The 27,010-nt window shown below is 31.4% G+C and overlaps 2 protein-coding genes across 2 annotated transcripts; both read right to left on the bottom strand.

The window, feature by feature from the left end:
* Positions 1-1,072: 1,072 nt before the first annotated feature.
* LOC105212109 (2-hydroxyacylsphingosine 1-beta-galactosyltransferase) lies at positions 1,073-24,754 on the bottom strand. The gene is made up of 7 exons (XM_011183888.3): positions 23,699-24,754; positions 5,089-5,239; positions 4,169-4,352; positions 2,760-3,056; positions 2,029-2,693; positions 1,846-1,968; positions 1,073-1,779 (listed from the first exon to the last, which is right to left on the bottom strand). Exons 2-7 carry the CDS (start codon positions 5,229-5,231, stop codon positions 1,629-1,631), a joined length of 1,563 nt encoding a protein of 520 aa, XP_011182190.1. The 5' UTR covers positions 5,232-5,239; positions 23,699-24,754; the 3' UTR covers positions 1,073-1,628.
* Positions 24,755-25,102: 348 nt separating this feature from the next.
* On the bottom strand, positions 25,103-26,964 carry LOC105212108 (craniofacial development protein 1). The gene is made up of 3 exons (XM_011183887.3): positions 26,642-26,964; positions 25,665-26,581; positions 25,103-25,571 (listed from the first exon to the last, which is right to left on the bottom strand). The coding sequence occupies exons 1-3, from the start codon at positions 26,654-26,656 to the stop codon at positions 25,481-25,483; spliced, it is 1,023 nt and encodes a 340-aa protein (XP_011182189.1). The 5' UTR covers positions 26,657-26,964; the 3' UTR covers positions 25,103-25,480.
* Between the last annotated feature and the right edge of the window lie 46 nt (positions 26,965-27,010).

The following is a 27,010-nucleotide window of genomic DNA, read 5'->3' as shown; positions in this document are numbered from 1 at the left end:
TATTGACACTGGTTCTAAGAGAGAGAGAGAAATTATCTACGACTTCGAAGTTATGACTGTCAACAGTGACGTGGGAGCCAAGTCGCGAATACGTTGACTTTTTGTTTGATGGCTGGGGATATTTCGTCTTATCCTCATTCACCACCAGACCCATTCGCTTCCTTATCCAGTGCGGAAAAAGCAGAACTAACGGCGCGGGTGTTGCTTCCAATGACTCTTACAGAAGATTGTACATTCTCTGTTCAGCTCTGCAGCTCGTATTATTTTTTCCAGCATCAAGTTAAAGCGGTCACACGATATAGAGTCACCCTATCTGAAACCTCATTTGGTATCGAACGGCTCGGAGAAACCTTCAAGATCCTGACGGAGGTTTTTGGTGTTGCTTAACGTCTGCTTACACAGCCGCATTAGTTTTACGGGAATACCAAGTTCAGACATCCCGGCATAGATCTTTAAAATCCACGAAAATGTGGTGTGGGTCGATCGTCTTTTCACGGATCTTTTCAAAGGTTTGGCGCATGGTGAATATTCGGACTGTTCTAGAATATGCCGGTCTAAAGGCACACGGATAACGTTCACGGTAGGCTTTAGTGTTTTACACAGTAAGCTCGACAGGACTTTATATGCGATATCCCACGCACAGATCGTGGCGTCTTCCTTTTTATGGAGGTTCATATACTATTCTTTCTAGGTTCATATACTAAAACTATATACTATATAAAGAAAACAATTTTTGTATGTTTTTTGCCAAATACATCGATTGGTTTATGTGATATCAAAATAAATTTGAGCAGAAATTTTTTGTTAAACAAAGAGTAAGACCTAAATCTAGAACTTCCTTTAGCCGGAATGTACCCAACATAGAGATTTTCACGAATTCGTTTACACAATATCAATATAAAACTTTATTTGTAATACCACAGCTCTTAAAACTAATGCAAACATCATTCAATAGAGGAGGTAAATATATTTTTGTTAATCATTTTGTTAAATATTTTGTTTTAATCTATAAAACTATGCTAATTTGTAGTAAAAACTAGCGGAATATTGATAAATATATTTAATTAATTAATAATTTATATAATTAAGCATTTTTAAACAACAGCGAGATTATATACATTGCCAAATGAAAATTAACACATAAACAAACAAACATTAAATAAATCAAACAAATTTCACATACATTTTTTAATTTAATTTGACTTTGGTTTTGTTGTATAAAATAATTTTCGGAATTTTGGTCAAAAGAACACATTAATAATGGTAGAATATGAATGATGCCAAAGCATATAACATTAACAGTAATTAAATTTTCTTCGGTAGCTTTTCTTCATTCCACTTTAAATATACAATATTTGAGAGTTGCCACACGCTTTTGTACACATAATAATTAAATATAATATTAAATAAGTTTATGTAGTTACAATATTTACAGTTACTTTTTCAACACAAAAGAAAAAGTCGAAAATATTTTCACACACACACACTGTAAGCAATGTCCTCTTCCAAGAATAAGAACATATTGCAGCTGAAGAGAGAGGCCGGAAGTACTCTCTACTGCGACACACTTCCATAATTGAATATCACCAAGCAACATTATTAGTTGAGCTTTAGTAATTAATGAGTAATTATTTGAGCTTTTTGACATGGTGATGAGCGTGACGTATGCTTTGATGTATGACATCGGGGCGAGAGAGTAAACGTTTCAGCAGATAATAGATTAGATAGATGGCGCCCATATAGAGAGCGACTACGTCAATAAGATAGTATTGAATCCAACTGTAATGAAAAAAATTAATTAGTATGAGATTTCGTAGTCACGCCAAAACAGTTGGGTAATCAAACCTCATATTTCTTGCCGGCGATTGCAGGTGGTAGGCTCCTTTATGACGCAGCACATACTCCGTCCAGTAAATGGATGTTTCCAAAGGACTAGTACGTTGATCAGTCAACAATCTTTGCCGCGATCTGCAAAGTTTACGAAAACAAATTATTATTTATTCAAAAGCATATTCATTTTCACTTCACCTCGCCGCGTTTCGGTATTGTGGATCATGTATGACCTTCATTATCGCTTTATAGAGCTGACTAACAGTTAAGGTCTCCAACTGCAGTTTGATCGCATAACCATCCACCTCCGCCTTGGCAGAGTTCACATCATGATCACAGAAGACTGGCATTGTAACAACGGGAACACCATGGTACACTGTCTCGAACATGCTTAGCAAACCGCCATGTGTAACGAAGGCGCGCAATTTGTGGTGCCCCAAAATATCCTGCTGTGGCAACCAACGACTCAGGCGCACATTAGCCGTGAGGTCATGCATTTCAGAAGCATCACCCTCATACTTCCAGAGCACATGATATGGCAGACGTGCAAATGTTTTCACCAACAAACGACGCAGCGACTCCGGCATGTTTGCGGCCTTCACTGAGGAACCCATAGAGACATAAATGAAACCGGATTCGCCCGCGGACGCAATAAACTCTTCAAGATCTTTTGGCAGTGGCTTGGCCGGCTTGCAGTGTATGCAAGCAATCTCGGCGACATTTGGATTGAGCGCGCGTGGATACGACACGACAGCGTGTCCATTCTGTAGTATGAAGCTGACATTCTTCGAGATGTCATAGGGATGCGGTATATTTATGTCAATGCGTTCACGCATCACGCGATAAACGAACGCCATGACGAGCTGTTGCAAAGAAATGAAGATTATTTATTACTAGTCGATGAAAAATAATGGATATTGACTATTTACCTTATGCATAACATCCTGAAACACTTGTATGCCCGTATTCACCGCACGCTGAAAGATATTCATCGTGTCCGTAAAGCTTGTATAGAAATTCGGCGTTATCGCGTAAGAGCCGGGATTGCCAGACTTCGCCAGACTGCCGGTGTAGAAGCCCACTGTATTCATATACATGAACGGTATTTTGTATTGATAGACCATGCCGAGTGCGCACTCGGGAAATGCGCCATCCAAGATAGCCAAATCGAAGTTACGATTCATGAGCGCCTTAGTCTCGGCATCCTCCAGCATGGCATCGCAGGACTGAAAGAGGGAAAACAGTTTTAGAAAAATTGCAGCATAGATATTGTAAAAATATTAAGTGATTGTTATTTTGAATAAATGTACTTATAAATATTTATGTGTTCGGTAATAACTTATGAATTTCCAAAAGTATCAATAGAGAGAATTCAAAATAAATCATTTCGAAACGCCGACGCACGTAATGTTGAGCAAAAGCTTAGGCTTATAGTGTGGGACGTGTGCACCTTGAAATGCAATTGGAACAATAACAACAAACACAATTAACAGAGTCTTATGTTGTTACATGAATTTGTAATTGAGTACTGACTACGCGATTGTTGTGACCATTTGCGGGCTCGTTAGTGCTCGACTAGTCTGCTACGATTACAATTTAGCATGCTTTACATACAAATAATTGATTTCAAAGAGTTCAAGCTTTGTTATTCTAAGGAAGCTTCTTTTTTATTTTCTTTTCTTTGTTCTATTTTTAGTTTTTTTAGCCCATATTTTTTATATATATTTTTTAAATACTTAATACTTATTACAGGCATATTTATGTTGATTACGACTTGAAAATAGATTAGGCTTCATAAACAAAACTCATCATTATCTATTAATAGCTGTAATTTCCGTAAACAGTGATATGAAAATATGTATCGCCACTACCAAGGTTAGTTAGGTAGTAAAAAAATTACATATTTTTTCAATTACCTCGCCATTCAATAAATAAGAAATATGACATTCATATAAGCCGACAGGGAGCGGCCTTTTCTCGCGTAAAATATAGCACAGTAGATCCTGTGATCAGTCGAACAAAGCAGCATAAAGGCGAAATATATGTCAAATTGAAATAGAAAAAAAAACCCTCTAAAGCTTTTGCTCTATCTTAAAATAACATTATCTTGATGACATAGATTAGATCCTCGACTGATCAGCTAACGATCATAGCTGACACAATAGGCTCATGTTTCTCGCATCCTGGTTCATGCATATTTATTCTTTATTTCTCTTTGAAACCAAACCACAAATAAAAGCTTTTGAAAGTCAAAGCTTTCAGCTTACTGCTTTAAAAAGCTCCACAAACGAATAATTTCTTAAACTAAACTAATCTTAATTGATGTGTAAAAACTCACTTGAAATGCATATCGAAATGCGTCCCACATAGATAAAGGCATCTCGCCAGACATGCGTGACCCCAATAAATCCCAGTTCGTATAATTCTGTATGTACTCAACCAAGCCTGCTGGTGTGATCTCGTGCAAGCCGTTAATGTGAAAATCTGACGGAAAGCCATTAAGGAATGTGATGTTGTGACCTCTAAAAGTTGAAAGAAGAATAAACCAGAAATAAATAGAATTCTAAATAAATTTCTAAATAAAAATAAAATGTGTGGTCATAAAATTCACGTCAGGTGTGGCAAAAAGCTCATAAAAACATAAGCGCGATTGCAATGTATATCACGTGTACATGGGCTATTTGCGTAAGAGACGAACAAGATTTGTTGGTAGTAAAATTTTTTAAAAGCTTGAAAAAGAAAAATAAGAAGAAAACATTTGTGACGCGTAATGATTTAAATCCGTTTTTTCTAGCTTTTGAAGAGCTTAAAGCTTAAAGAGTGTCTCACATTTAAAATTAAAAAATCGAATATATTCTATATATTCACGTAATGATTTTAAGCAGTTTTTCTAACTTTTGAAGAGCTTTAAGCTTAGACAGCGTCTCACATTTGGTAATTAAAAAGTATATTTTCACTTTTATATGAATTAAACTGAAATAAAATAAGAAGAAAGTATAAGAAAGCTTTCATAGACAGTGTGAAAGCTTTCGAAACTCTTTTTTTTTCAAAATAATCAAAATTTATGTTGAGGAAAGCAAAATAAATCATTTGTCGGAGCAGAATAATTATAATGTGAAGTTCAGTATATTTTTAATATAGACTGAACTTTCAACACGCCTCGAAGCTTTTATAAATATTTTTAGTCAACATTTTTATTTAGACTATACCTTCAACTTTCAACAAAATTTCTTTTAATTATTGCTTTAAGCCACTCACCTGTGTATCAGTCCTTTCGCCAACTCCCAGAAGGGAATTTTATGTGACTTGGTGCCGCCCATTGTGACCATCAGTATATCCGCAGCCATGATGTTGGTGACAAAAAACAGCAACGCCACGCAATACCACACGCGTTTCGCCATGTTGAAATCTAGCATTTCAAGGTCAAATAAAAATGATTTCAAAAATTAGAATTTTTCAAAACTTTGCACAACTTTTCTTTAGTCTAACAGTCTAACAAAAAATATTTTTTAATAATTCCCGAATTGCTGACAATATACAAACTATGCGGAGCACAGCACCTGCACTGCCCTTTATAGAGAATAGCGCCGGTCGAGTTAGATATTAATCTAGCGACTAATGATGGTAATATAACTTTAATTGTTGCATGGTAAATTGTTTGCAATTACGCGCTTTATAAGCGTTTAAAATTTTGGCTACATTTTCGCCAAACATACAGTGCTGCTGAGAAAATTAACAACAGCGTCGCGCCAATAATATATGCAATATTTGGCTAGGAACCATTCAGACGTCAGTCTCCTGCTTGTGTGTACGTGTTCGGCCATTGCTAATGGTTGCGGTAATCGTAAATGCATTTCCGAAAGGCGAATTTTATTGAACACTCAACGTAGCGGCATGTGACGCAAGCAACATTTCAATGTGTCGCTTTTCAATGCGTGTCACTACGTAGCAATGGAGCGCACCAAATGTGGTAAATGGTAATAAAAGAATAATAGTTGTAAATACTGTGATTGTTTGCGGTTGCTATAATATTAGCTAAGAATTTGATTATGATAAATTATAGTACGATTTTAGGTTGATTTATGTCAGTCTATTTAATTTATACCAGTTGTTTGTTCGATTCGCCACAGGTTTTGAAAGGATACAGCTAAGGTAACAGTAAGCACCTTAACAAAATTTATTTCTACTTACTATTGACTTTATTTTCTTTAAGCATATATTTTTTTGAACATTTATGTATTTATTTCAATACCAATAACAATCATCAAAATCAGTACAATCTCAATAGAATATTACTCATACGCCCTGACGCACCACCAAAAATGACAAACTCTTTTGGCAAAATCAAAATATATTTACAATTTGTGTGATTATCTGAGTAATTTAATGCGAAATTATTTTTTGATATATATTGACGATGACTTTTTTTTTCTTTTTTATTAAAAATTCTATTTTTGGACGCTATAGACTAATAACGGAATTAAACCAAAATCAAACAAAATTCAATAAGGTTAATTAAAATTACGTTAATAAGCTGTAAAGAATGTCATTTTCATGAAAATTCCAATAAAACTCGACAGCCGAAAAAAATCGAAATAATCTGTAATGATAAAAGCTTCCAACTAGCACACAACATAAATCAAAGTCAATATAAAACTTAATGCATAACTGTAAAAACAGCAATTTGTACGAAATTTGCAAACTCAATAAGAGCATAAATACAGGCTAGCATTAACAATTTACACTGTTTGGCAGCTTTTACTAACAACGTGCCATACGACATAGAAAAACACCACTACAAATATATGTATGTGCGTGTGTGTGTCTTAAATCGACCATGACCATATTGAACGATTTGTTGTTAGTTTTGATTCTGCAATAGTTGTTTACGCTGTATTTTTCATGAAATTTATTTGGTTTTTTTTTTGCGTTTTATCCTCGCTTCGGGCGTTTTCAATTCAAAATCGTCCATTCTAGTTCAAATGCTGTTGTAATTACACAAATTTACCATTTTATTACCTAGTTGATATCTGTATTATGAAAGCATACATATGTTTATATAAATACACATACATATATGTAAGTATGTATGTATTCACACGTTAGTTGGTAGCCACACACATGTCATTGTCCGCCGCGCTGCTGGTTCATGGCTGTCTAAAACGCTTTTGCAAATGCAATTCAGCTGCACTTAATACATTTTAATTTTCTATGCAACGTAATGTGTTTGATTTAATAGAGATTGAAAGTTTTTCAGAGACTTATAGATGCATAAATACAAACATACATACAGACACTCATACGCATATGCAATAAGCTTAACCGCATGAGTCGAAGTTTAATTGTACGAATATATTTTATTTTATTTTTTTGTATTTTTTTTTATTCTTAACCAATTATCAATTTCCAAAATTAATTGACCACAAATATTTAGGTTTATTTACTAATAAATAATTTCGAAAAATTATGCTTCAAAAAAAAGTTTTTTTATTCTATTAGACTTACAGAATAATTAATTTCCTTAATTGTTGTATTTAAATAATTTTATATTAAAATTTTTACAAAAGAAATTTCAGCTTTTAACCCTACTTCTAGTATATGATATGCCCTGGCCCACTGTTTTTACCCCCTTACAACTATTCATGACTCTTTATATGTAATTTTAACTCTAGCAATAGATTAGGAGAAATTAAATTTCAAATGACAAATTAAGTATATATATTTTTTACAAAATAAATCAAATAATGTTTCAATAAGTACGTAATATCAATCACTCTTCCAACCGCTATAATGCTATTTTTGCTTTGTAATACTTCGTACTATTTTCTAGAGCTTAAAATCGCTAATAAATACTGCTAAACTCAAAAACTTAGTCGACAGATTGCTGATTTGCTGCCATTTTGTTATAATAAATCTAGGTTATCACATGTGTCCAAAAGCTTATTGTAGCTTATAATAGCTTAACATCACCTTCGCTCAAGGACTTCTGCCAGATGTCAGCTTATAGTCAAAAATCCCTTAAATAAATTCTTAATATGACAGTTGTCCAATATATTGAGAACCAGACCTCATCAGAATTCTTTGGAACACAGGACTGGCAATAATTTGCTACCTTAAGATTTAAGCTCAGAAAGCTTTATTACCATTAATGGATGCACTGGGCATGATATTAAAAAACTATAGATATTCGTAATTTCGATGATTTTGCACCAAAAAGTAACGGGATGCCAAAAATGTTACTTGAAAGTCTCCACGTTTCGATGAAAAGGAAATCATCATATGTTTCTTACTGTAAATGTTAAAGAAATCTTTAAAAGCTTCTCAAAGTGAGATAACCCCCTTGGTACATCAGCTTTCAATCTTCCACCTATGCATCTCTATTCTTCTAAGAACTCATAAAAATTCGAAAAACCACACGCTGCAGAAGCATGTAAACCATAATTTGATCAACCGAAAACGCGACGCTGTGTTCATTTCATAATTTGTGCATTTTCGCAACCGCAATTAATAACTAAAAAAACCAGTCGATTGTGAAGAAAAATTATTATTATTACGTTCGTCTGTATGTATGTAAGTATGAGTGTATGAGCATTAGAGTCTACCACACTGCCGCCATGGCGCGTGCGTTGACATGCCTGCACACCACCAATTCCAATGATTACATCGAAGCGTTGCAGCGTCATCACTAAGTATGCCATCGATGCGTGTTAGCGCAGCGAAGCAGAGCCGAAAGTGAATTACGGCAAATACACATACGAGGGAAGTAAGGCAATGCAATTACCCGATGAGAAAGTGACAAGTGGAATCACGCACTATTGCGGCTAACGCAGTCGTAACGTTGCGTTAAACGGCATTTGAGTTAGGTAAATAGTTAACGGATGCGTTTGTGGCATATTACAAGCACATTGTAACTGATAGAGTTTAATGCATTTCAGAGTTTATCATCTGCTGGCGGTCGTTTTGATGATTCTTTTAGTTCACTTAGAAGTGTTTTTGAACTTAATGGAGACTTTATTGAAAAAATTTAGAAATTTCGGAAAAAAATTAAATTTTAGAAATTTATTTTATATAAATTTGATAATTTCGAAATTTGAAAAAAAAAGAAATTAATTTATTTCATCGTTATTTTTTTTCTTCTTTTTTTTATTTTTCCATATTTTTCAAAAATTTAATATAATATAAAATTATTAAAAAAATAATTTTTATTTAAAAAAATATAACTTTACTTATAATTATTATTTTTTTATTTTTTATTTTTGCTTTATCACAGCATATCCGCCATTTGTTTGTTACTCAAATTGACAAATTGCTTTGTTTTGGTTTACGCCATTATTATATCGATTAGCATTTAAATTGTCAAGTGCGCGTGTTTTAAATGCGATTTTAATCACCTCTTCTGCCGATAATGGCATTCCGGTGCAATTTAAAATTATTTAAATAGTATGCAAAAATCATTAATTTATTATATGTGATTGAAATTATATATGTACATATATGATTTTTATATGTACATATATACATTAAAATTTATATTAACAAGTGTCGAATCAAACGGCGAACTCTTTATAAAAAACATAGAACCATAATTAGCCTCATGTAATAAAAGAAATACCTCTAAAACATAAACGAAATGATCTGTCAACATTAAAGCATTTGTGATGTCACAAACTTATATATTTCTGTCATACTCACTGCCAAAAGAGTTTAACAAATCTGTCATAATAAGGATGGTATTTTTTTCTTATGAGGCATTCATTCTCTCTTCACCTCTGCTTTTCAAAAATATATGGAAATTGTAGCAAAAAATCTCCATGCTAACATTATGAAGATATATTGGGCTCTGTTATGTATGAATTTAACATATGTGGGAGTTTCTGGAAATACCGAGAGTGAGGTTCTGGAAAGAGATCGTAAGAATGTTGCTGAACAATAAAACGTTGACGAAACATTTTCTTCGATTAGATCTTCTATGACTTTTCCCTTTCCTGACAGCCAAATATAACTTCATTTAAGGGGTTATATACAGTTAAACGGCCGAAAAAAAGTGAATTTTCCAGAATTTTTTCTGAGAAAACTTTTTAATTTATTGATCCAAAAATTTATACACATATTATGGTATCTTTTAACTGTATTTTAAGACTTAGTACTAGTAAAAATATTTATTTGAAAAAGAGCTACAGCTGATCTCCAGGAGCTCCTCTCAAAAAAGACGCTTTGCGGTGACCACTATATCTCGGAACTGGATCATACGAAATTAAAAAACCCAACAGATTTCGTTAAAATAATGTTAAATCTAGTAATTAATCGAAGGAATAAGCAAAATAAAATTTTTTGACAAAATGGCGGTTTCTCAAAAAAAAAATCGATTTTTCACCGAAATTTCGGCCTTAAATTGTTTATAAAAAAAAATATTTATCGGAGAGAAAAAATCTACGATTAATTACTAAAAAATATATTTAAGAAGGTCGTGTTAAAATTTGAGACTAATCGGTATAGCCGTTTTCGAGTAATGTTGGTCACCGTCTTTGAAAACACCATTTTGAGAAAAACGCGTTTAAAGTTTGGACCTTGTACACCCAAGCACTCTGAAACGCCTTTTCAAATTTTTCATTTGCTTGTAACTTTGAAAATATTCAACGGAACGATATGAAATTTTCTGTGTGTATTCTTAAATATATGTACATTAAGAAAATGAAATAAAAAAAATCGATTTTTTGAAAATTCTAACTGTATATAACCCCTTAATAAAAACGAACGAAATATAACCCGCTGAAGAGGTCATACCGATCTAGGCTTATAACAAGTATACAGAAATTGACGTGGAAACTTGGATTATGCATTGGTTTTTTAACAGATCTTCATACATTTTACGTGTTTAATACTAGTACAGTTTACATGTTGCATTTGATGGCTACTAAGATCTACCTACTAACATACATATATACAAACTGAGTATTTTCAAATTGAATGACAATCGCCAGCCTCAACCCATCCATAGCCAAATATGAATATTAATTATTTTTACAACTTCCATTGGAAATGCACAACGGAATGTGACAAATGTGACGACCTACAAACGGTGGGGAAGTACTCATAGACTAATAGAAAATCGACAATTTAGAGGCAACAACGTCAATGTATTACACATTAAATTGGGACGCGCTGCGACAACCTGAGTGACAGTTCCAATACGACAGCAGTCATAAAGCGCTAAAAACACTACTAAACAGCCTATGAGCGAGCAGTTAACGCGATTCACTGCCACTGTCAGAAGAGCAAGCGCGCCGGCGACGACGCAATGCAAAACGCTGATGATGGGCCAAGTGACGAGTCAAATGTTACAAACAAAACTGTCAATAGCGAATGAATGAATGAATGAAGTCAAAGTGGATTATGTGTGTGTGTTTTATTGTTGTTGCATTGCACATATGCAATAAGCGACGTGTCTGTCTGTCTGTATGGTGGATTAAGGGCAAATGCAGAGGTGAGAATTGCACGTAAGCATCGGTATATAACTTAATTATATATAAATATTTGTATGTGTGTGTGTGTGTTTTGTATGCTATTGAATATGTATATACTATATATTGTAATTTTTTTTCTATAAAATTTTTCATATTTTTATTGTTATTGTTATTATTTTCATTATTATCGCTTTATTGCATTTGCTTTGCGTCGCGCTCATTAATATGTATGCCATTGTGTGTTTTTGAAATATTCAATAAAAAAATACTTTGGCATTTTTACGGCGGCAACATAGCCAAAAGATAAGGCTGCGCGCTGCTCGAACTAAAGCGAAAAGTGTAATCAATTATTTTCGGCTTGTTTAGTAAGTAGATTTTTTGTACAAACTTATACAAATATGCGCACAGACATAAGTACGAGTAAAGTGTGCCATAATTGGTCACGGTGTCGATTGCTTACGTAAAAGCAGCGGAGAGAAGCATAATAAAAATTTTACTTCGAAAATTGTTGGTATTTTAAAAAGTATTTAACGCAAACGAAAAGTAGTGTAAAAGTACTGCAACTTTTTCTGGGAGCCCAAAAATCAATTTAGTGGGTTAAAATATAATAAATTTAAGAGCTTAAAAGCAGACTTTCACTCAATTTTATTGAGAATTATAATGCATTAAGAAATTAAAAATTTTAAGTACTTCATTAAAAAAAAAAATAAAAAATTAATAAAAAAATATTTAATATATTATAGTTTATCTAAATTCATTTAATAAGCTTTCTTCACGTCACCTTATTAAAAAAAATGAAAAAAAAAATTATTAAAAATTAAATTAATGCGCTTTCATCACTTCATATATTTTTTATGACTTTTTTTATTTTCTTAAAATTTTGCAAATGAAAATTTTAATATTCATGCTCCAAAAACACCAGCAACTCACTCCAATAATTTTACTATGCTGCCTACTCACTAACTTCATCAAACTTATCGCTATTAATAACTCCAAACCTGCCTTTAATTAACTGCCATTTCTTAGATAATTTATTTACTAAAGCTTATATACTATATATAACAGTTTGCTAAATTCAAGATTCATCGCTTATGACTTATTAAGTATTAAGCGATGTCATACATACAACACGCGACTTGACTATTAGCCTGCGGCTGTCAGCACAAGTTGCTCGCTTAAGTCTTTTATTTCTTGGCGCATTTTGCCTTCAACTTTTAAACATTTATCATTTGTATGCATATTTATAGTTATTTGCTTGAAACAGGTGTTCTTGCAAGGCTTGAAACATATATTTTTTCTGCTACTTGTCTGAAGTATGAGTCGAGAGCGTTGTAGGAAGGAAGCGGAAGGTACTTTAAAGTGAAAAGAGTCAAGTGGTGTCAAAACAATGTCGAACATGTGCTTATAACGAAAAAAGATAAAATATCTAAAGTAGAATTTATCAATTTCCAGCTTCGAAATTTCAGTCACAATAAAGTTGAGTCAGATTGAAGAGTAATATTTTGAAGAAACTGACCTAAAGAAAATACCTTTTCGAATATCTTTGGATTTAAGGAATATCAACGAATACTCTCCTTCTCCATAAAAAAAAAAAAACAAAAAAAATCTCTCTTGCTCAAAATTTGCCACGAAATTTTATTGATTTTCTTCCGAACTATCAGCGATCTACAAGAGATGTTCAAGCAGAGTAATCTTCAGTACTACAAGGTGTGTTCAAAAAATAACGGGAATTTTTTTTCGAAAAAATATGTATTCATTCGTCTACACTTATATTGTTGCAATTAAAATAAAATCTCCATTCGATAACATGCACTTATGCCAGATCTTATGCCAATCATCAAACCCGATTTTTGCGGTTGCTTTAGGCTCTTTTAGCCATTTTTTTGAACGAACCTTTGTCTTTGTATGTTGTCTTTATTCTTGGAAATAGGAATTAATCACACGGTGTAATGTCTGGGAAATTTGGAACTTTTTTAAACACACCAAATATCAATTCCCGGAAACTCTTTTATGAGCATTGCATGTCCATTAGCATTGCATTATTTTAATTTAAGAAATCGAATCATTTATTATTCAGCAATTAAAGATGAAATATGAAATTATTCCACTTAAGCCGAAAAATAAAATTTGTGCTCAAACTGCGCTCAAGCGACTGCAACGCTTACCCTTTTCCAGAAAAAGTATTTTAGTGCAGAAATGCATACATACAAGCCCCAATAATGACACGTGCAAACATATACATACACACAGTCATATATAACACTCATTTAGCTTGACTAAATTGCAATTAAACTTTAGTTATGGTGCCATGAGGTAACAGTCGGCAAACCAGTTGAAGTAACAACAACAACAGCAAAGCAAAGTCGGCGCTGAAAGTTAAGAAAATGGCAACACCTTCACCAGCGGCAGCGAAATGCATTCACTTTAAAGAAAAGTAATGAAAGCAGCACGAGGCAACAAAAACAAAAACACACCACCAATACTTGTGCACCTAAAAGCGAAGCCGCATATATAACGGTAATGCAGACCACAGAGCTACTGGCTTTAAAGCCGCTAAACATTGCCGAAGATTGGTATGTTTATATAACAGCCGAGGCGCTCTGCGTCTACAATTGCACTTGCGCGAGCAAATAAAATAACAACAACAACAACAGCAGCGACAAAAATGCAAAGAAAGCATTGCAAACGCGCTATTTGATTTGGATTTTTTTTATTTCATTTATTGTATTTTTGTTGCTTTACTTTCTCACCTGCGGCGGCGGCAACTCCACGTACACATTTCATACATTACGTTACGTTGAGTTGGTGCCGTCACAAGCTCGTGGCATGCCGCAATTAAATTACTCATTGCGGCAAACGGCAGCTGCCATACGATTTTTTCTTCTTCTTCTTCTCTTCATCTTGAAATGATTATTTGCGGATATGTCTGTTGTTGCAATTTATCGGCGGCGTTAAAGTGAAAAACAAGTATTTTGAGGATAAAGTCTGACGTTGTTACCACTCTCCGTCGCTTATTTCTTCCTCTCTTCCTCGCCACTTTGAGCAGGTTTTTTAGCCCAGTCAGCGAATCGGAAGTGTCTTTTGTGAGAAATAAGGCGTAATTCTAAAGGTGATCTTAAAGCTATGGAATAAAGATTGTAATCGAAGGCTCATAAGACCACTTTAATCTCAAAAACCAGCTTTAGACATAATTTTAGTCACTTTTTCATCGCCATACATAAGTAAATTTCTAAGAAATTTGCAAATCGCATATCAAAAATGAGTGTAGCATCTTCGTCGGGTATTAGAAAAGTCAACCAAAAATTATTTTTCGTCGATTTCAATATGTAAATAAACGCAGCGACAAAAATGGCCTCGAGCAATTTGTCTCTAATAAGTAATTTCTGTGGCTTTCGATTTTTTTGATACACATATATGTGAAGGCCACTGTGTTTGGCCATCGGCACTTAATACGCAGCATCAGCTATGGGTCGCTGAACTATTATATTATTATTATATATTAATAATTAATATTAAACTATTTAAATAAGTTGAAGTTGTAACTATTTTCAAGTCAGTTATTATTATTGCAAAATAAATAAATTTTCGAAATATTTCCATTCAACAAAGTTCATTTTGTCCTCCTTTATTACTTGCTGGGTAACATTGCATTACAAACCCACTACCATTTATACATATATACATTTACTTATTCCTCAATATTTGTAATTTTCGAACAACAAAACTTGAAATTGCATTAAACGTCACCACAAAATGCAGGCAGTCATGAAAGTATACGAAAATATTAATATTAGCTTAATATACTAACTGTACACATTCCTAGATACACACAAGCCCACAGTTATTGCATTGCAATGTTACATATTCGCAGTTCATTAAGGAAATAATGATAAAGAATTACAAAACAATTTTCTGTTGTATATTATACGAAAAGCTAAAAATTTCAATAAAATCTCAACAACAAAACCGCAAAAAAATATTTTATTTGTCATTAAGTCACAGCAGCTTTAGTTGAAGCTTACATAATAAATACAAAAGTGTGAAAATGTTTTAATAATAGCATTGTAGACACTCAAAAACAAGTAAGTCCAGAAAAAATATTTCATATATAGACTAAATTAAACGTTTAATGCAACTAATTGAGTCAATTAGCGAAATCTGCTTGAAATAACTGCCAAACGTACAAAAAATAACAAATTTACTAAATTATACATTTCAGACAACCCATTGACTCAATTAGTCAATTAGCGAAAACTGTTTAAAACTACTGTTAGGTATACGCAGACAAAATTAACAAATTGATTCAATTAAGATTTTAACCCTTTAATTTAATCAATTAGCGATTTTTTTTCGAAAAATACTCTCAGTACATAAGAAATTAGCAAATTGACTTAATTAGAATTTTCAAACAAATTGATTCAATTAAGCTTTTAACCTCTTAATTTAATCAATTAGCGATTGTTTTCGAAAAATACTCTCAGTTGTATAAACATAATAAATTAGTAAATTGACTTAATTAAGATTTTCAGACAGCTAATTGGCTCAATTAGCAAAATTTGTTAAAAATTACTGTCAAATGTATCCATATAAAAATTTAACTAATTGGCCTCATTTAACTCTTAAGAGTCCGCTTAGTTGAGTAAATTTCTTTTCGAAAATACTCTAATTGTGGATACTCATAAAAATTTTTGCTAAATTAAGCAATTCAAACAGCGCACCAATTAAGTCAATTAACGATTTACTAATGGAGTAAGTTGAGGATTATTTGAAATGTCACACACATACTCAATTAGGCGCTAACTAAACAATTAGTAAATTCACTATCAATTAATAAATTGTCTATATTTTTACTATCGCTTAAATCAGTGAGATCATTTATGGCTTGTATTATGAAAAAAAGCATGACACCGGAAATGTGAAAGAACAGTTAGAGTGTAACTCTTAATGAGCTAGTTTTGGAATTTAACGGTCCATTAAACCAGTTAAATTTGGCGAATTGCGAAATTCATTCAAAAGAAATACATATATTCCAAATGGCAGACTTCATAACATAAATTTATGTATTTACATATTAACCGCTTTACTTATGTGCCATAGTTCGTGTGAAATTATGCCGACCGCTCATGCATATTTAACATTGACAGTGAAAGTACAAGTGAGTTGCGCATGTGTTAGTGTATGTGTGTTGCGACACACGACGGTTGACGACGTGCTGTTCCAGTTTCAGTGGTCGTTTTACTAAATATCGCTTTTGTTATCGTTTTTGTTTATTTTGCTATTGTTTTTACTTTACAGTTCCTCCTGCTACACAGCGTCAGTGAATTTTAATTTCGCCATCGAACGATCGAACGCCAGCCAGTAACCATATACCGCCGTATATGTAGCGATTACATGAATTTTCATAAATTTGAAATAAGCTTTAAATATTTTACTTCATTAAAAATACAGTTACCTCACATATTATGTGAAAAAAAACACGTTCGGCCATACAAATACATATAAAAATTGAGTTCGTATTGAATTGCTCTTAGCGACGATCAGCTGATTTGTCTAGCCGGTGAATGACTTTATCAGCCGAGAGGCGTGCGCGCTTGCGCGACGACAATAATTACAGCACCACACGCTCTGCAGACGTCACTTTGTTAACTGTTGTTGTTTTGTTGTATTGCTTTTCTTTTGCTTCCAGCTTGACTTTGATTCAATTTTTTGCACAACAATTTGCGCCAATTTTTTGTTTTGTCATTTCCATTTATTATCCCGCATTTACAGAAATGTTTTTCTCTTTCTCTCCCTCTCCCTCTCTCTTCCAATCGCTCGCAACTCTTCTGGCATCGCTGTAAATTTGCATAACGGTGACATCGTAGCGCCGCCACCATTTGTCGCTTTTGGCTTCACTTTTTTTGCATTTTCCGCTTTTTTTTCATCGGCTGTTGTCTTGTATTGTTGTTATTATTGTTTTTTCTTTATTTATTTATACACATATATAGTCATGTATAGCATTGTATATATATATAAAACTAAACTTTTTTCGCCTATAGTGTTTTAACTGTTGCTGCTAGCTCGCAACCTCTCTTTATAAGTCGCTGCAAAGGCGCTGATTTCCAAAAAAAAATTCGGCGTTCAGTCAAACATAAATTTTTATGTTTGGTTAAACGAAAAGAAATTCAAGCACAAAAATATCATCAGCTAGCGTTTAGCAATCGACACACACGATGGCAGGCTGATACATATATAGTTATATACCTACATATACATTTGTATATACACAACGCATGTCCACACATACAAAGATTGTTAGTTGTAACTCCATGGTTGGTGAAAAAAACTTTCTATGCTAATTTCTTCGTGAATACCTTCTTTGTTCGCTGAGGCGAAACGCATTCAATGAGGATTTCTCGATTTTAATTGTTCGCCAATCGGCAGGAAAGATCACCTTGGACATGTTAAGAAACTCTTTGAAATCAGCAATCGCAAAAGGCAGCGCTTATTATATGTATTTATTTACAGCACAAAGGTGAATATAGTTCACATAGCATTTCAATCATATAAAAAATCACTGAAATTAAATATCAACTATTGTAGAAAGTATCCTTTTGTACGATGTAATTGGACCTAATTAAAAGATCACCACTCTGATTTCTAAATAACTGTCACTTCCGCAGTAATAATTTTTTTCATAAATTTCATAACAGCATAGCTCTATCCTGTTGTCTGGAGTAAAAAATATTATGTATGTAACCACTGTGAGCTAATTCTTAACTCGAAGATTGCAGGTCAAAGTTAAGGTGAGGTCAATTAGTAAAATCTGTTTAAAATTACTGTCAAACAGATACGCATAAAACAATTAGCAAACTGACTCAATTTAGCTGTTCAGACAACCCTTAATTGAGTCAATTTGATAAGTCTGTTTAAAATTACTGTAAATTGTATTGACATAAAGATTTAATAAATTTACTCAATTTAGAATTACAGATACGTGCTGAGTCAATTAACGATTTCTATTTGAAATGAGTATCTGACGTGCTATATACGCATAAAAGATTAACAAATTGACTCAATTTAATTTTTCAGGCCACTAATTGAATCAATTAACGAGAATGAGTTTCCCACGCATTCAAAATTAGCAAATTGATTCAATTTAGATTTTCATACATCCCACTAATTGAGTCAATTATCATATAACTAAGTAATCACGATTTGAATTGACACATACTTTGTAGGGTATAAATAATTAATAAAATTGCTAAATTTACGTGCTAACTAAGCAATTATCAAATTAAGTTTCAATTAATAATTAATTTTTACTATTGATTAAAAACTGCAAGTCAAAGGCGGTAAGAGTAATGGATAATTATAATATACAAGATACAGAAGAAGCTAAAGTGCAGTCTCTTTTTCATGGAAATAGCTCTTCGGGAGCTATTGAAATTGATAGAAAAGTCAACTATGTTAGAGTGAAATTTGATCAATTTGAGATATATATTTTGTAAAATATTGTCCAAATATGTATAAAAAAAAATACTAGCTAGTTTATGAAAATTAAAAGAGTCATCTTTATTAGATGAATTGTTCGATTGAAACTCACCAAAATCACTAAAGAAGCAATACTCTTAATAAATTTACACAAATATAAAATGTATCTTTTATATATAATTTTGCATATTTTTTATATTTTTCGACCTTCGAAGACATTTTTTTTCGAATTTATTTTTTATATATAATTTTTCATCTTTTCCATGTTTTTTTATTTTTTTGGCCTTCGAAGATATTTGTCCTCATTTCAAATCGCAAAATAACATTTCGAACATAAATCAAATATTTTCTTCGAAATTTCGGTTGAGCTCTTTGATTGTAAATTATTTGATGATGGTGTGATAGCCCCGCACACTAGTCATGTAATGATGTATTTATGTACATATATTTGCTTTTATTTCTGTTTATTGAATTTTGTTAATTTGAGAAATTACCTTCCTCAACGACAATGAATTTTATTTGCATGTCACACGAAATCTAATCAATTTATCAAAAATCATTTGCCGATTGTTATGCAGCCTAAGTGACTTATAGCAATACAGCAAACTAACAGTAAATGAAAAACATAAAAACAAAACAAAGAGAAACAATTAAATAATCGAATCAAGTGATGCCATGAACAGCAAAAGCATTGAAATGCAAAAAAAGGAAGTGTAAATTGCATAAAAATGCGGCATCATGCGAAAGACAACAACAACGATAACATTATAAATACATATGTACATACATATTCAAATACAAATATGTACGCAAGCAGTAAATAGCCGTTGGAAGCGAGAAAAAATGAACGAAATTGACAACAAATTTGAGAAAAATGAGAATTTTATGCGCAAAAGTACGAAAATATACAACAACAACAACAGCTACATATACAACAGCTATAACAGTAACATTAGCAATTGCATTGCTCACTACGTAAGCCTTCGGCATAGAGATGAGTTATTATGCACAACAGCAACAACATGCACAAACAATAACGTATTTGACGTGATTCAACAAACAACAACAACAACAACAACTGTCATATGTTTATTATTGTTTTTGCATATGTGCAAAATTGTTTATGCATTCCTTGTTTGACAACAAAATTTTGTTGGTTTACATATAAATATAACTACTTTTTAGTATGACTGTGTGGGTGTAGATGAGTATGAAGGCTGCAGGTGTGGTAATAGACACATCAATATTTTTATTTTATTTCTTAAATATTTAATTATATTTTTGGTTGCCTAAAAATTTTAGAAGGTGAATTATGTGCTAATGAGGTGTCTGAAATATTTTAAGATGTTTATTGTTGAAGTAGTTTTTATTGTAAAATATTTAAAAACTTTTGCTATAAAAGTTTAAAATTTATTATAACTTTTTCGCTATTAAAATTAAAATTAAAATTAAAATTAAAATTAAAATTAAAATTAAAATTAAAATTAAAATTAAAATTAAAATTAAAATTAAAATTAAAATTAAAATTAAAATTAAAATTAAAATTAAAATTAAAATTAAAATTAAAATTAAAATTAAAATTAAAATTAAAATTAAAATTAAAATTAAAATTAAAGTTAAAATTAAAATTAAAATTAAAATTAAAATTAAAATTAAAATTAAAATTAAAATTAAAATTAAAATTAAAATTAAAATTAAAATTAAAATTAAAATTAAAATTAAAATTAAAATTAAAATTAAAATTAAAATCAAAATTAAAATTAAAATTAAAATTAAAATTAAAATTAAAATTAAAATTAAAATTAAAATTAAAATTAAAATTAAAATTAAAATTAAAATTAAAATTAAAATTAAAATTAAAATTAAAATTAAAATTAAAATTAAAATTAAAATTAAAATTAAAATTAAAATTAAAATTAAAATTAAAATTAAAATTAAAATTAAAATTAAAATTAAAATTAAAATTAAAATTAAAATTAAAATTAAAATTAAAATTAAAATTAAAATTAAAAATTTAAATTTAAATAAAGACGAAAAGTGATTTTGAATTGCTGAAATAATCATAAGCCATTTTTATAAAAAATATATGTATATGTATATAGAAATTTGAAAACCTAATTATCATTAAACTTCGCCTATTTCTATCTCACTTTCAATTGTTTACTTAAGTACCGCTATTTTGCGCTAACAGCCAAACTGTACTTGAGCGTTGTAATTGTAATTGTACTTAATGAAGTCTTGCCGCAATTAGCCGTTAGTTTTTTATCTCTAACGAACGAGCGATAAAAGCGACATTTCGCCCGCCCTGCGACATTAACGCCTTTGACCTTGACCAGAATTAGCCAAACGAGACGGCTGATGATGATGATACCAAACTGTTGTCAATGAGACAATGAGATGCGCCATCATGGCTCGTGCATTTGTAACGAAATCAGGTTTGTTTGGAAAAATTTAGATGAAATTCATTTTCGTTCGACGATTTTCTACTGTTAAATAGTTTGTCATGAATTTTTGGCGGTGAGTATTTAGTTCAACGGAGGTCGCAGTTTATATTTTTATAATTTATACTCGTACTATGCGCAAGTAAATATGTTGATGTAATATTTTTAAAATATTTTTTCGATTATTAATTTCGAAAATTATTTAATGAAAATATAAAAAAAAAATCAAAACTTTTTTTTTTTTTAATTGTAATGTAACTGTGTTCAGCATGCATATATTTTTGTGAATAAATTTATAATTTTTTGTAAGATGTATAAAATTTTATAATTAAAATTTATATATTTTTTAATAATAAAAATGTCAAATAATAGAATATGTCATTTAGATAATTTTTGTTTTTGACCTTAGCCCTTAACTAAGTTTCATTATAAGCACTGAACCTATTCAATTACTTTTTGTAATTTTTTTTAAAAGGAGTCCTTTTACTTCAACTCATCACATAATTTTTTCATTATCTTTAAATTACCCTGAGACGCCGGCTGGGTTCAGAGTACGGCCTTGCGCTTACAACTGTCAGTTCCTTATTAAAAAACATTCCTGACCGGCTATTTTGCCAATTTAGTGAACGCCTTTGGCGATAACAGCCAGAACAGGTTAAGGTTTTATGAATAAAATGAGGAAAACTGAAACAAGTTCGTTGCTTAAGTCTTTTGTTTATCGCCCTTTGTACTGAATATAATTCATATTTGTGGATCAAAACATGTTATACAAATTTTCCATGATTTTGATTATCATTGAATTAATTTCTGCAAAGTCATTGGAGTAAAAATGATCGCTTGAAAAAAATATTTTGGAAAACGGATGAATTTTCCGTTGAAAATTTTCACGTTTTGTTTATTGAAAGGAATATTTTTTTTAATTATGGTTTTATTTATTTCTTTGGCTATTTCTTCTACCATAACTTATAATTACCCCCTACCAATAGCTCAGCGAATGTCACAAGGCAAAATTGTTCGCTATTTTTACCAAGCCGCATGTAGAAGTTAAACACACTGGTACTTCCAGTTGCTAGAGTGCCAATTTCGCAGTTGACCAACGTCATTTAATAGCTGTCGGCGAGCGTCACACCAACGGCGCGCTCATGCTTAGTGGGTCACATGTACGCGACGGTATCGATTTGGAAAATTTTGAATCTGGTTTACAAAGTGTTTTTCATTTTATTCTGTTTTGGTTTTTGATTTTTGCGTGTTTCACTTTTGGGCTTTGGCCAGTCATATGCACCAATATAATACTGGTAATTAAGTAATTGAATTGAATTCACTGGAAATTGTGTGCGCAGGCAAACTTGATTTTAATGTGCTCTGTGGCAAATATGAGGGCATATACATATGTTTGTGTGTTTGCACATATGTATAATTTAATTTTAACTTATTTGTATATACAAAATAAAACTATTGTATTTGGCAGCCAACAGGTGTGTGTGCATGTGCGTCAGTGTTGTAACCCAGTTGCATGTGCAATTTTAGCTTTGACGTTGCAACGGGGCAATACCATATTTGTTAAATAAAACTGCTTATTTCTTTATAAAAGTATTCTCAGTTGTTGGAAAACCGCTAAATTAGTGATCAAAATTCGTATTTAAAAAAAAAAATATTGTGCAATGGAAAAATTCCCTCTTTCGTTTTATTAAAAAAAATAATATTAGGCAGTCAAAATATTGTTAAAATATCTCGAAAAATATATTAGTGCTCTGAGATAATAATAAATAAAAAATAAAAATATTATTTTATTTTTATTAGTTTCATTTTGTTTTATTTTATTTTATTATTATTATTATTATTTTATATTTAATTTAATTTTATTTTATTTTATTTTATTTTGTTTTATTTAATTTAATTTAATTTTATTTTATTTTATTTTATTTTATTTTATTATTATTATTATTTTATATTTTATTTTATTTTGTTTGATTTTATTTTATTTTATTTTATTTTGTTTTATTTTATTTTATTTTATTATTATTATTTTATATATTTTATTTTATTTTATTTTGTTTTACTTTGTTTTATTTTATTTTATTTTATTTTGTTTTATTTTATTTTATTTTATTTTATTTTATTTTATTTTATTTTATTTTATTTTATTTTATTTTATTTTGTTTTATTTTATTTTGTTTTACTTTGTTTTATTTTATTTTATTTTGTTTTATTTTATTTTATTTTATTTTATTTTATTTTATTTTATTTTATTTTATTTTATTTTATTTTATTTTATTTTATTTTATTTTATTTTATTTTATTTTATTTTATTTTATTTTATTTTATTTTATTTTATTTTATTTTATTTTATTTTATTTTATTTTATTTTATTTTATTTCTATTTTGTTTTATTTTATTTTATTTTATTTTAATTTATTTTATTTTTTTTTATTTTTTTTTTATTTTAATTTATTTTATTTTCATTTTTTCTCTTATAAAAATTCCTCCTACCTCACAGGATTTTCCTTTAATTGCTGCTTATGTTTATTTTTATATTATTTATCTTTCGCAACCGTTCCGCCTTGGAACAAGTTTTCTTCCTTTCTATACGCTCGCGTGCTCGCCGAGCTGCTTTGTTGTCGGAAGTTGGCGTCTCCTGTTTTTCCTTAAATAGCCGTTATATATGCACGTTGCGCACCAATCAGCGTAGCTCGCTTGCAACACAATGCGACCACAAGTTGCCACACAGCTTCACTTGGCGTTGAAGGCTTTCAAAACGGTCACTGACTACTTCGCACACTTGTTTCAACTTTATTTTTGGTGCAAATATATAAATGGATGCTTTTTTGGCGCTTTATATATGCACACATATATATAATATCTGATTTTTGATTGCGCCAACACACTTTCACCACAGGCGTTGCACAATTAAAATAAGCGAAAAAATAAAATTTTAAGATTTTTGCAACAAATTTAACAGCTATTTTTCACACAGCTATTACCGAGCTTAAAATTTATTTCAATTTCATATTTTTTAATTAAAAACCGTAAGTAGATTACGCTTTACACCAACTGTTAAGCGCTGCAATTCATTTCAATGTTGTTGTTGTTGCATTTATTTTTGTACTATTTACCGCAAGTTTCTTACAATTTCTGTGCTTTGCTTTGTTTGTTTGGCTTTTAGCATGTAGCGTCACCGAAGAAAGGGAAATCCAACGGAATTGTTGTCACTTTTTCACGCTTCACTTGTTATCAACAGAAAGCGCTTATTGTAGCCAGTAAAAACGCCAAATAATAGTAATTTGTTAGCGTGAAAACAACAGTGCAACACTGTAATCGCAAGAAGTATACGAATAGTCTCGATTGTTTTTTTTTTACACAAAATCCTCTTTACGTTCGCGCAACACCACAACGGGCAGTGGTAAGACGTCGTAAACGCGCCAACGGTCGAAAACTAACTGAATGCGCAGTGATAATGTCGCCAAGGTTTTGGCCAAGTAACAGTAATAGCTAGGTGATCGCTGATCGGCAAAGCTTACTTTGGCCGCAAGCGCAACAGACTAACTTACAACTCGTAATCAGTCACTTGTAGCCAAACGAAGACAATGAGCACTCAATTTTGCGCTAAACACACACACATACATACATACACATACGTGTATATATATAAAAGCCAAACTTCTTTACATGATTTATGAACTGGCTAAGAGAGGCATTACAGTAAAAATATTAAGTTGCTCTTCGTTTAAGAGTATGAAATTAAAGAGTACTACTTCTCCAACTGAAATTGAAAAAAAATTTGCAACTTCGATTTTCGCTTTCAATTTTTAAGTTGACACAAAAGACTTAAGCAGCAAACTTCAATTCTCCGCAATAACTCTCCAATATATACTCAGTAAAAGTAAATCCAAAAGGTTCTGGCTAATTGTCACTTTATTTGATAATCCCACATACATTTATAGTATTTGATTTTCACTTTATTAAATATTCCTCTTGTTGATAATTATGGATCCACAACATTTACCAATAAGCATTCCTGTTTTATAGTTGTTGCTATTTTCTATGAATATTGTTTTCATAGTATGTGTTTTATTATATGTAGAATACAATAGGCGGTTATCAAGTGGTCAATTTGAACAACACCAAATAAGTTTTATGAATATATATGTAAATGTAGCATATAATTTGTATCAGTTACTTATGTATTTAAATAATTACATAGCTAGTTCAGAATGTGTCAATTTAAATTTGTTTAAATATTAATTATAGTAAATTATAAAACTATGGTAGGATTTAGTTGGTGCGCCTTGACTGGCGTAGGTTCTTTTCAATTTCAAACTGTCGTAAATCGGTGCGTTGTAGGAAATCTTGGCGCTCCAAGTAGCTGAAAGTGGAAAATATATATGTAAATAATAAATAAATATTTATTTATTAAGTAACTGTAGTGCTTTTACACCAAAAATATGTAAACACCTACCCATCTTTGCCTTTGTTGAATGTTTGCAGCTCCTCTTCAATACCCTCGTTTTGCTTGAAGCTCTTCCAATCCAACTGTGACTTTTCTAGTACGGATATTTTCTTCTTTTTGCCGATCTGGTTGAGTATTGAGCCTAAACCACTGCCACCGCCGCTGCCACCAGCCATTGGTCTTTTTAAACCCGCTGGCAAACCAGCTCTCAATGCAGATGTGCTTGCTACTGGACGCTTCACCGTCTCTTTATTCTCTTTAACACTATCAGCGTTGACAACTTTTTCTACACGCACTTCTTCACCCGCAAAATCCAAAACTTCGGTCACTGTAACTTTAACTGTTTTTTTCATTTCTGCTGGTTTTTCATCAGAGGTAGATTTTTTTTCTTCGCTTTTAACTGCAGGCTGCTTTGGAGTATGGAGTCCATTAGTCGCACTGGCTGCGGATACGCCATTGACGGTGGCAGTACTTGCCTGCGCTTTGGCTTTTGTTGTTGGTTCGGAATTTTTAGGTTTCACATCGCCCAGGAAATCTGCCCAAAGTGCATCGGATCTAGATTTATCTTCTTCTTCCGATTCTAAGGTGTCTTTTTCTCTACCACTACATAGTCGTTTCGCCGCATCTGTTTGTCGCGTGTTGCGCTTGCGCTCTGAGTCTGCTGTCGTACGCTCATCATCATCTGTATCACTCGAATGTACCTCGTCTTGGGCGGCACGTGCACGTTTTCTACTTTTTACTTTTTTCACTTGTTTTTTAGTGCTATCGGAACTTTTACTTGGTGGTTTTTTGTGTGTATTTTTAGGGCTACCGGCATCTTCGTCGCTACAACTCGAAATTTCACTGGAAGCCTCTTCTGAAACTTCAATGCCGGCTTCTTTCTCTGGGCAAAAATCACTGTCACTTTCATCGCTATCATGTAATTCCTAAAAGCACACACATATTTTATTAAATAGATATCGATATTCAGAGTATAAAATACTTACCACCTCTGGATTCATTTTGATAATTGTTGCTTTTAATAAACGTTTAAAGAATAATTTATATTAGCACTCCACACTGATGGCATTAAATGCAAATTTAAGTTTATATATACATATGTGTCTTTCGAAAAATCACTTTTGTATTCCTATTCCGCTTTAGTCTTCTCTTTCGTTTTCAGCGATGCTTACAAGCAATTACCAGCTGATTTTCATCGCCATGGTTGCCGCTATTTAATAACGCACACCATTTAACGAATAATTTTACAATCTGAAATTGTATACATTATAATGTGCGTTTCATTAAAAAATAAAGTTTTCAAAGATTCCGAACTTCTACCTATGAGCGAAGTATAAGGAAATTTAATGTGATCT

This window comes from Zeugodacus cucurbitae, chromosome 6 (genome assembly GCF_028554725.1).
Source record: "Zeugodacus cucurbitae isolate PBARC_wt_2022May chromosome 6, idZeuCucr1.2, whole genome shotgun sequence".
NCBI classification, from domain to species: Eukaryota; Metazoa; Arthropoda; class Insecta; order Diptera; family Tephritidae; genus Zeugodacus; species Zeugodacus cucurbitae.
The sequence above is the reverse complement of the archived record's forward strand: the minus strand, read 5'-3'. Positions and strand labels throughout refer to the sequence as shown.

Excerpts from the sequence above, each read along its gene's own strand:
- LOC105212109 (XM_011183888.3), bottom strand. The coding sequence starts at position 5,231 with ATGGCGAAACGCGTGTGGTATTGCGTGGCGTTGCTGTTTTTTGTCACC. Across the intron at positions 4,353-5,088 it reads GCGAAAGGACTGATACACAG|AGGTCACAACATCACATTCC; the intron begins GTGAGTGGCTTA and ends TTCAACTTTTAG. Across the intron at positions 2,694-2,759 it reads TTCAGGATGTTATGCATAAG|CTCGTCATGGCGTTCGTTTA; the intron begins GTAAATAGTCAA and ends TCTTTGCAACAG.
- LOC105212108 (XM_011183887.3), bottom strand. Across the intron at positions 25,572-25,664 it reads TTCAACAAAGGCAAAGATGG|CTACTTGGAGCGCCAAGATT; the intron begins GTAGGTGTTTAC and ends TTCCACTTTCAG.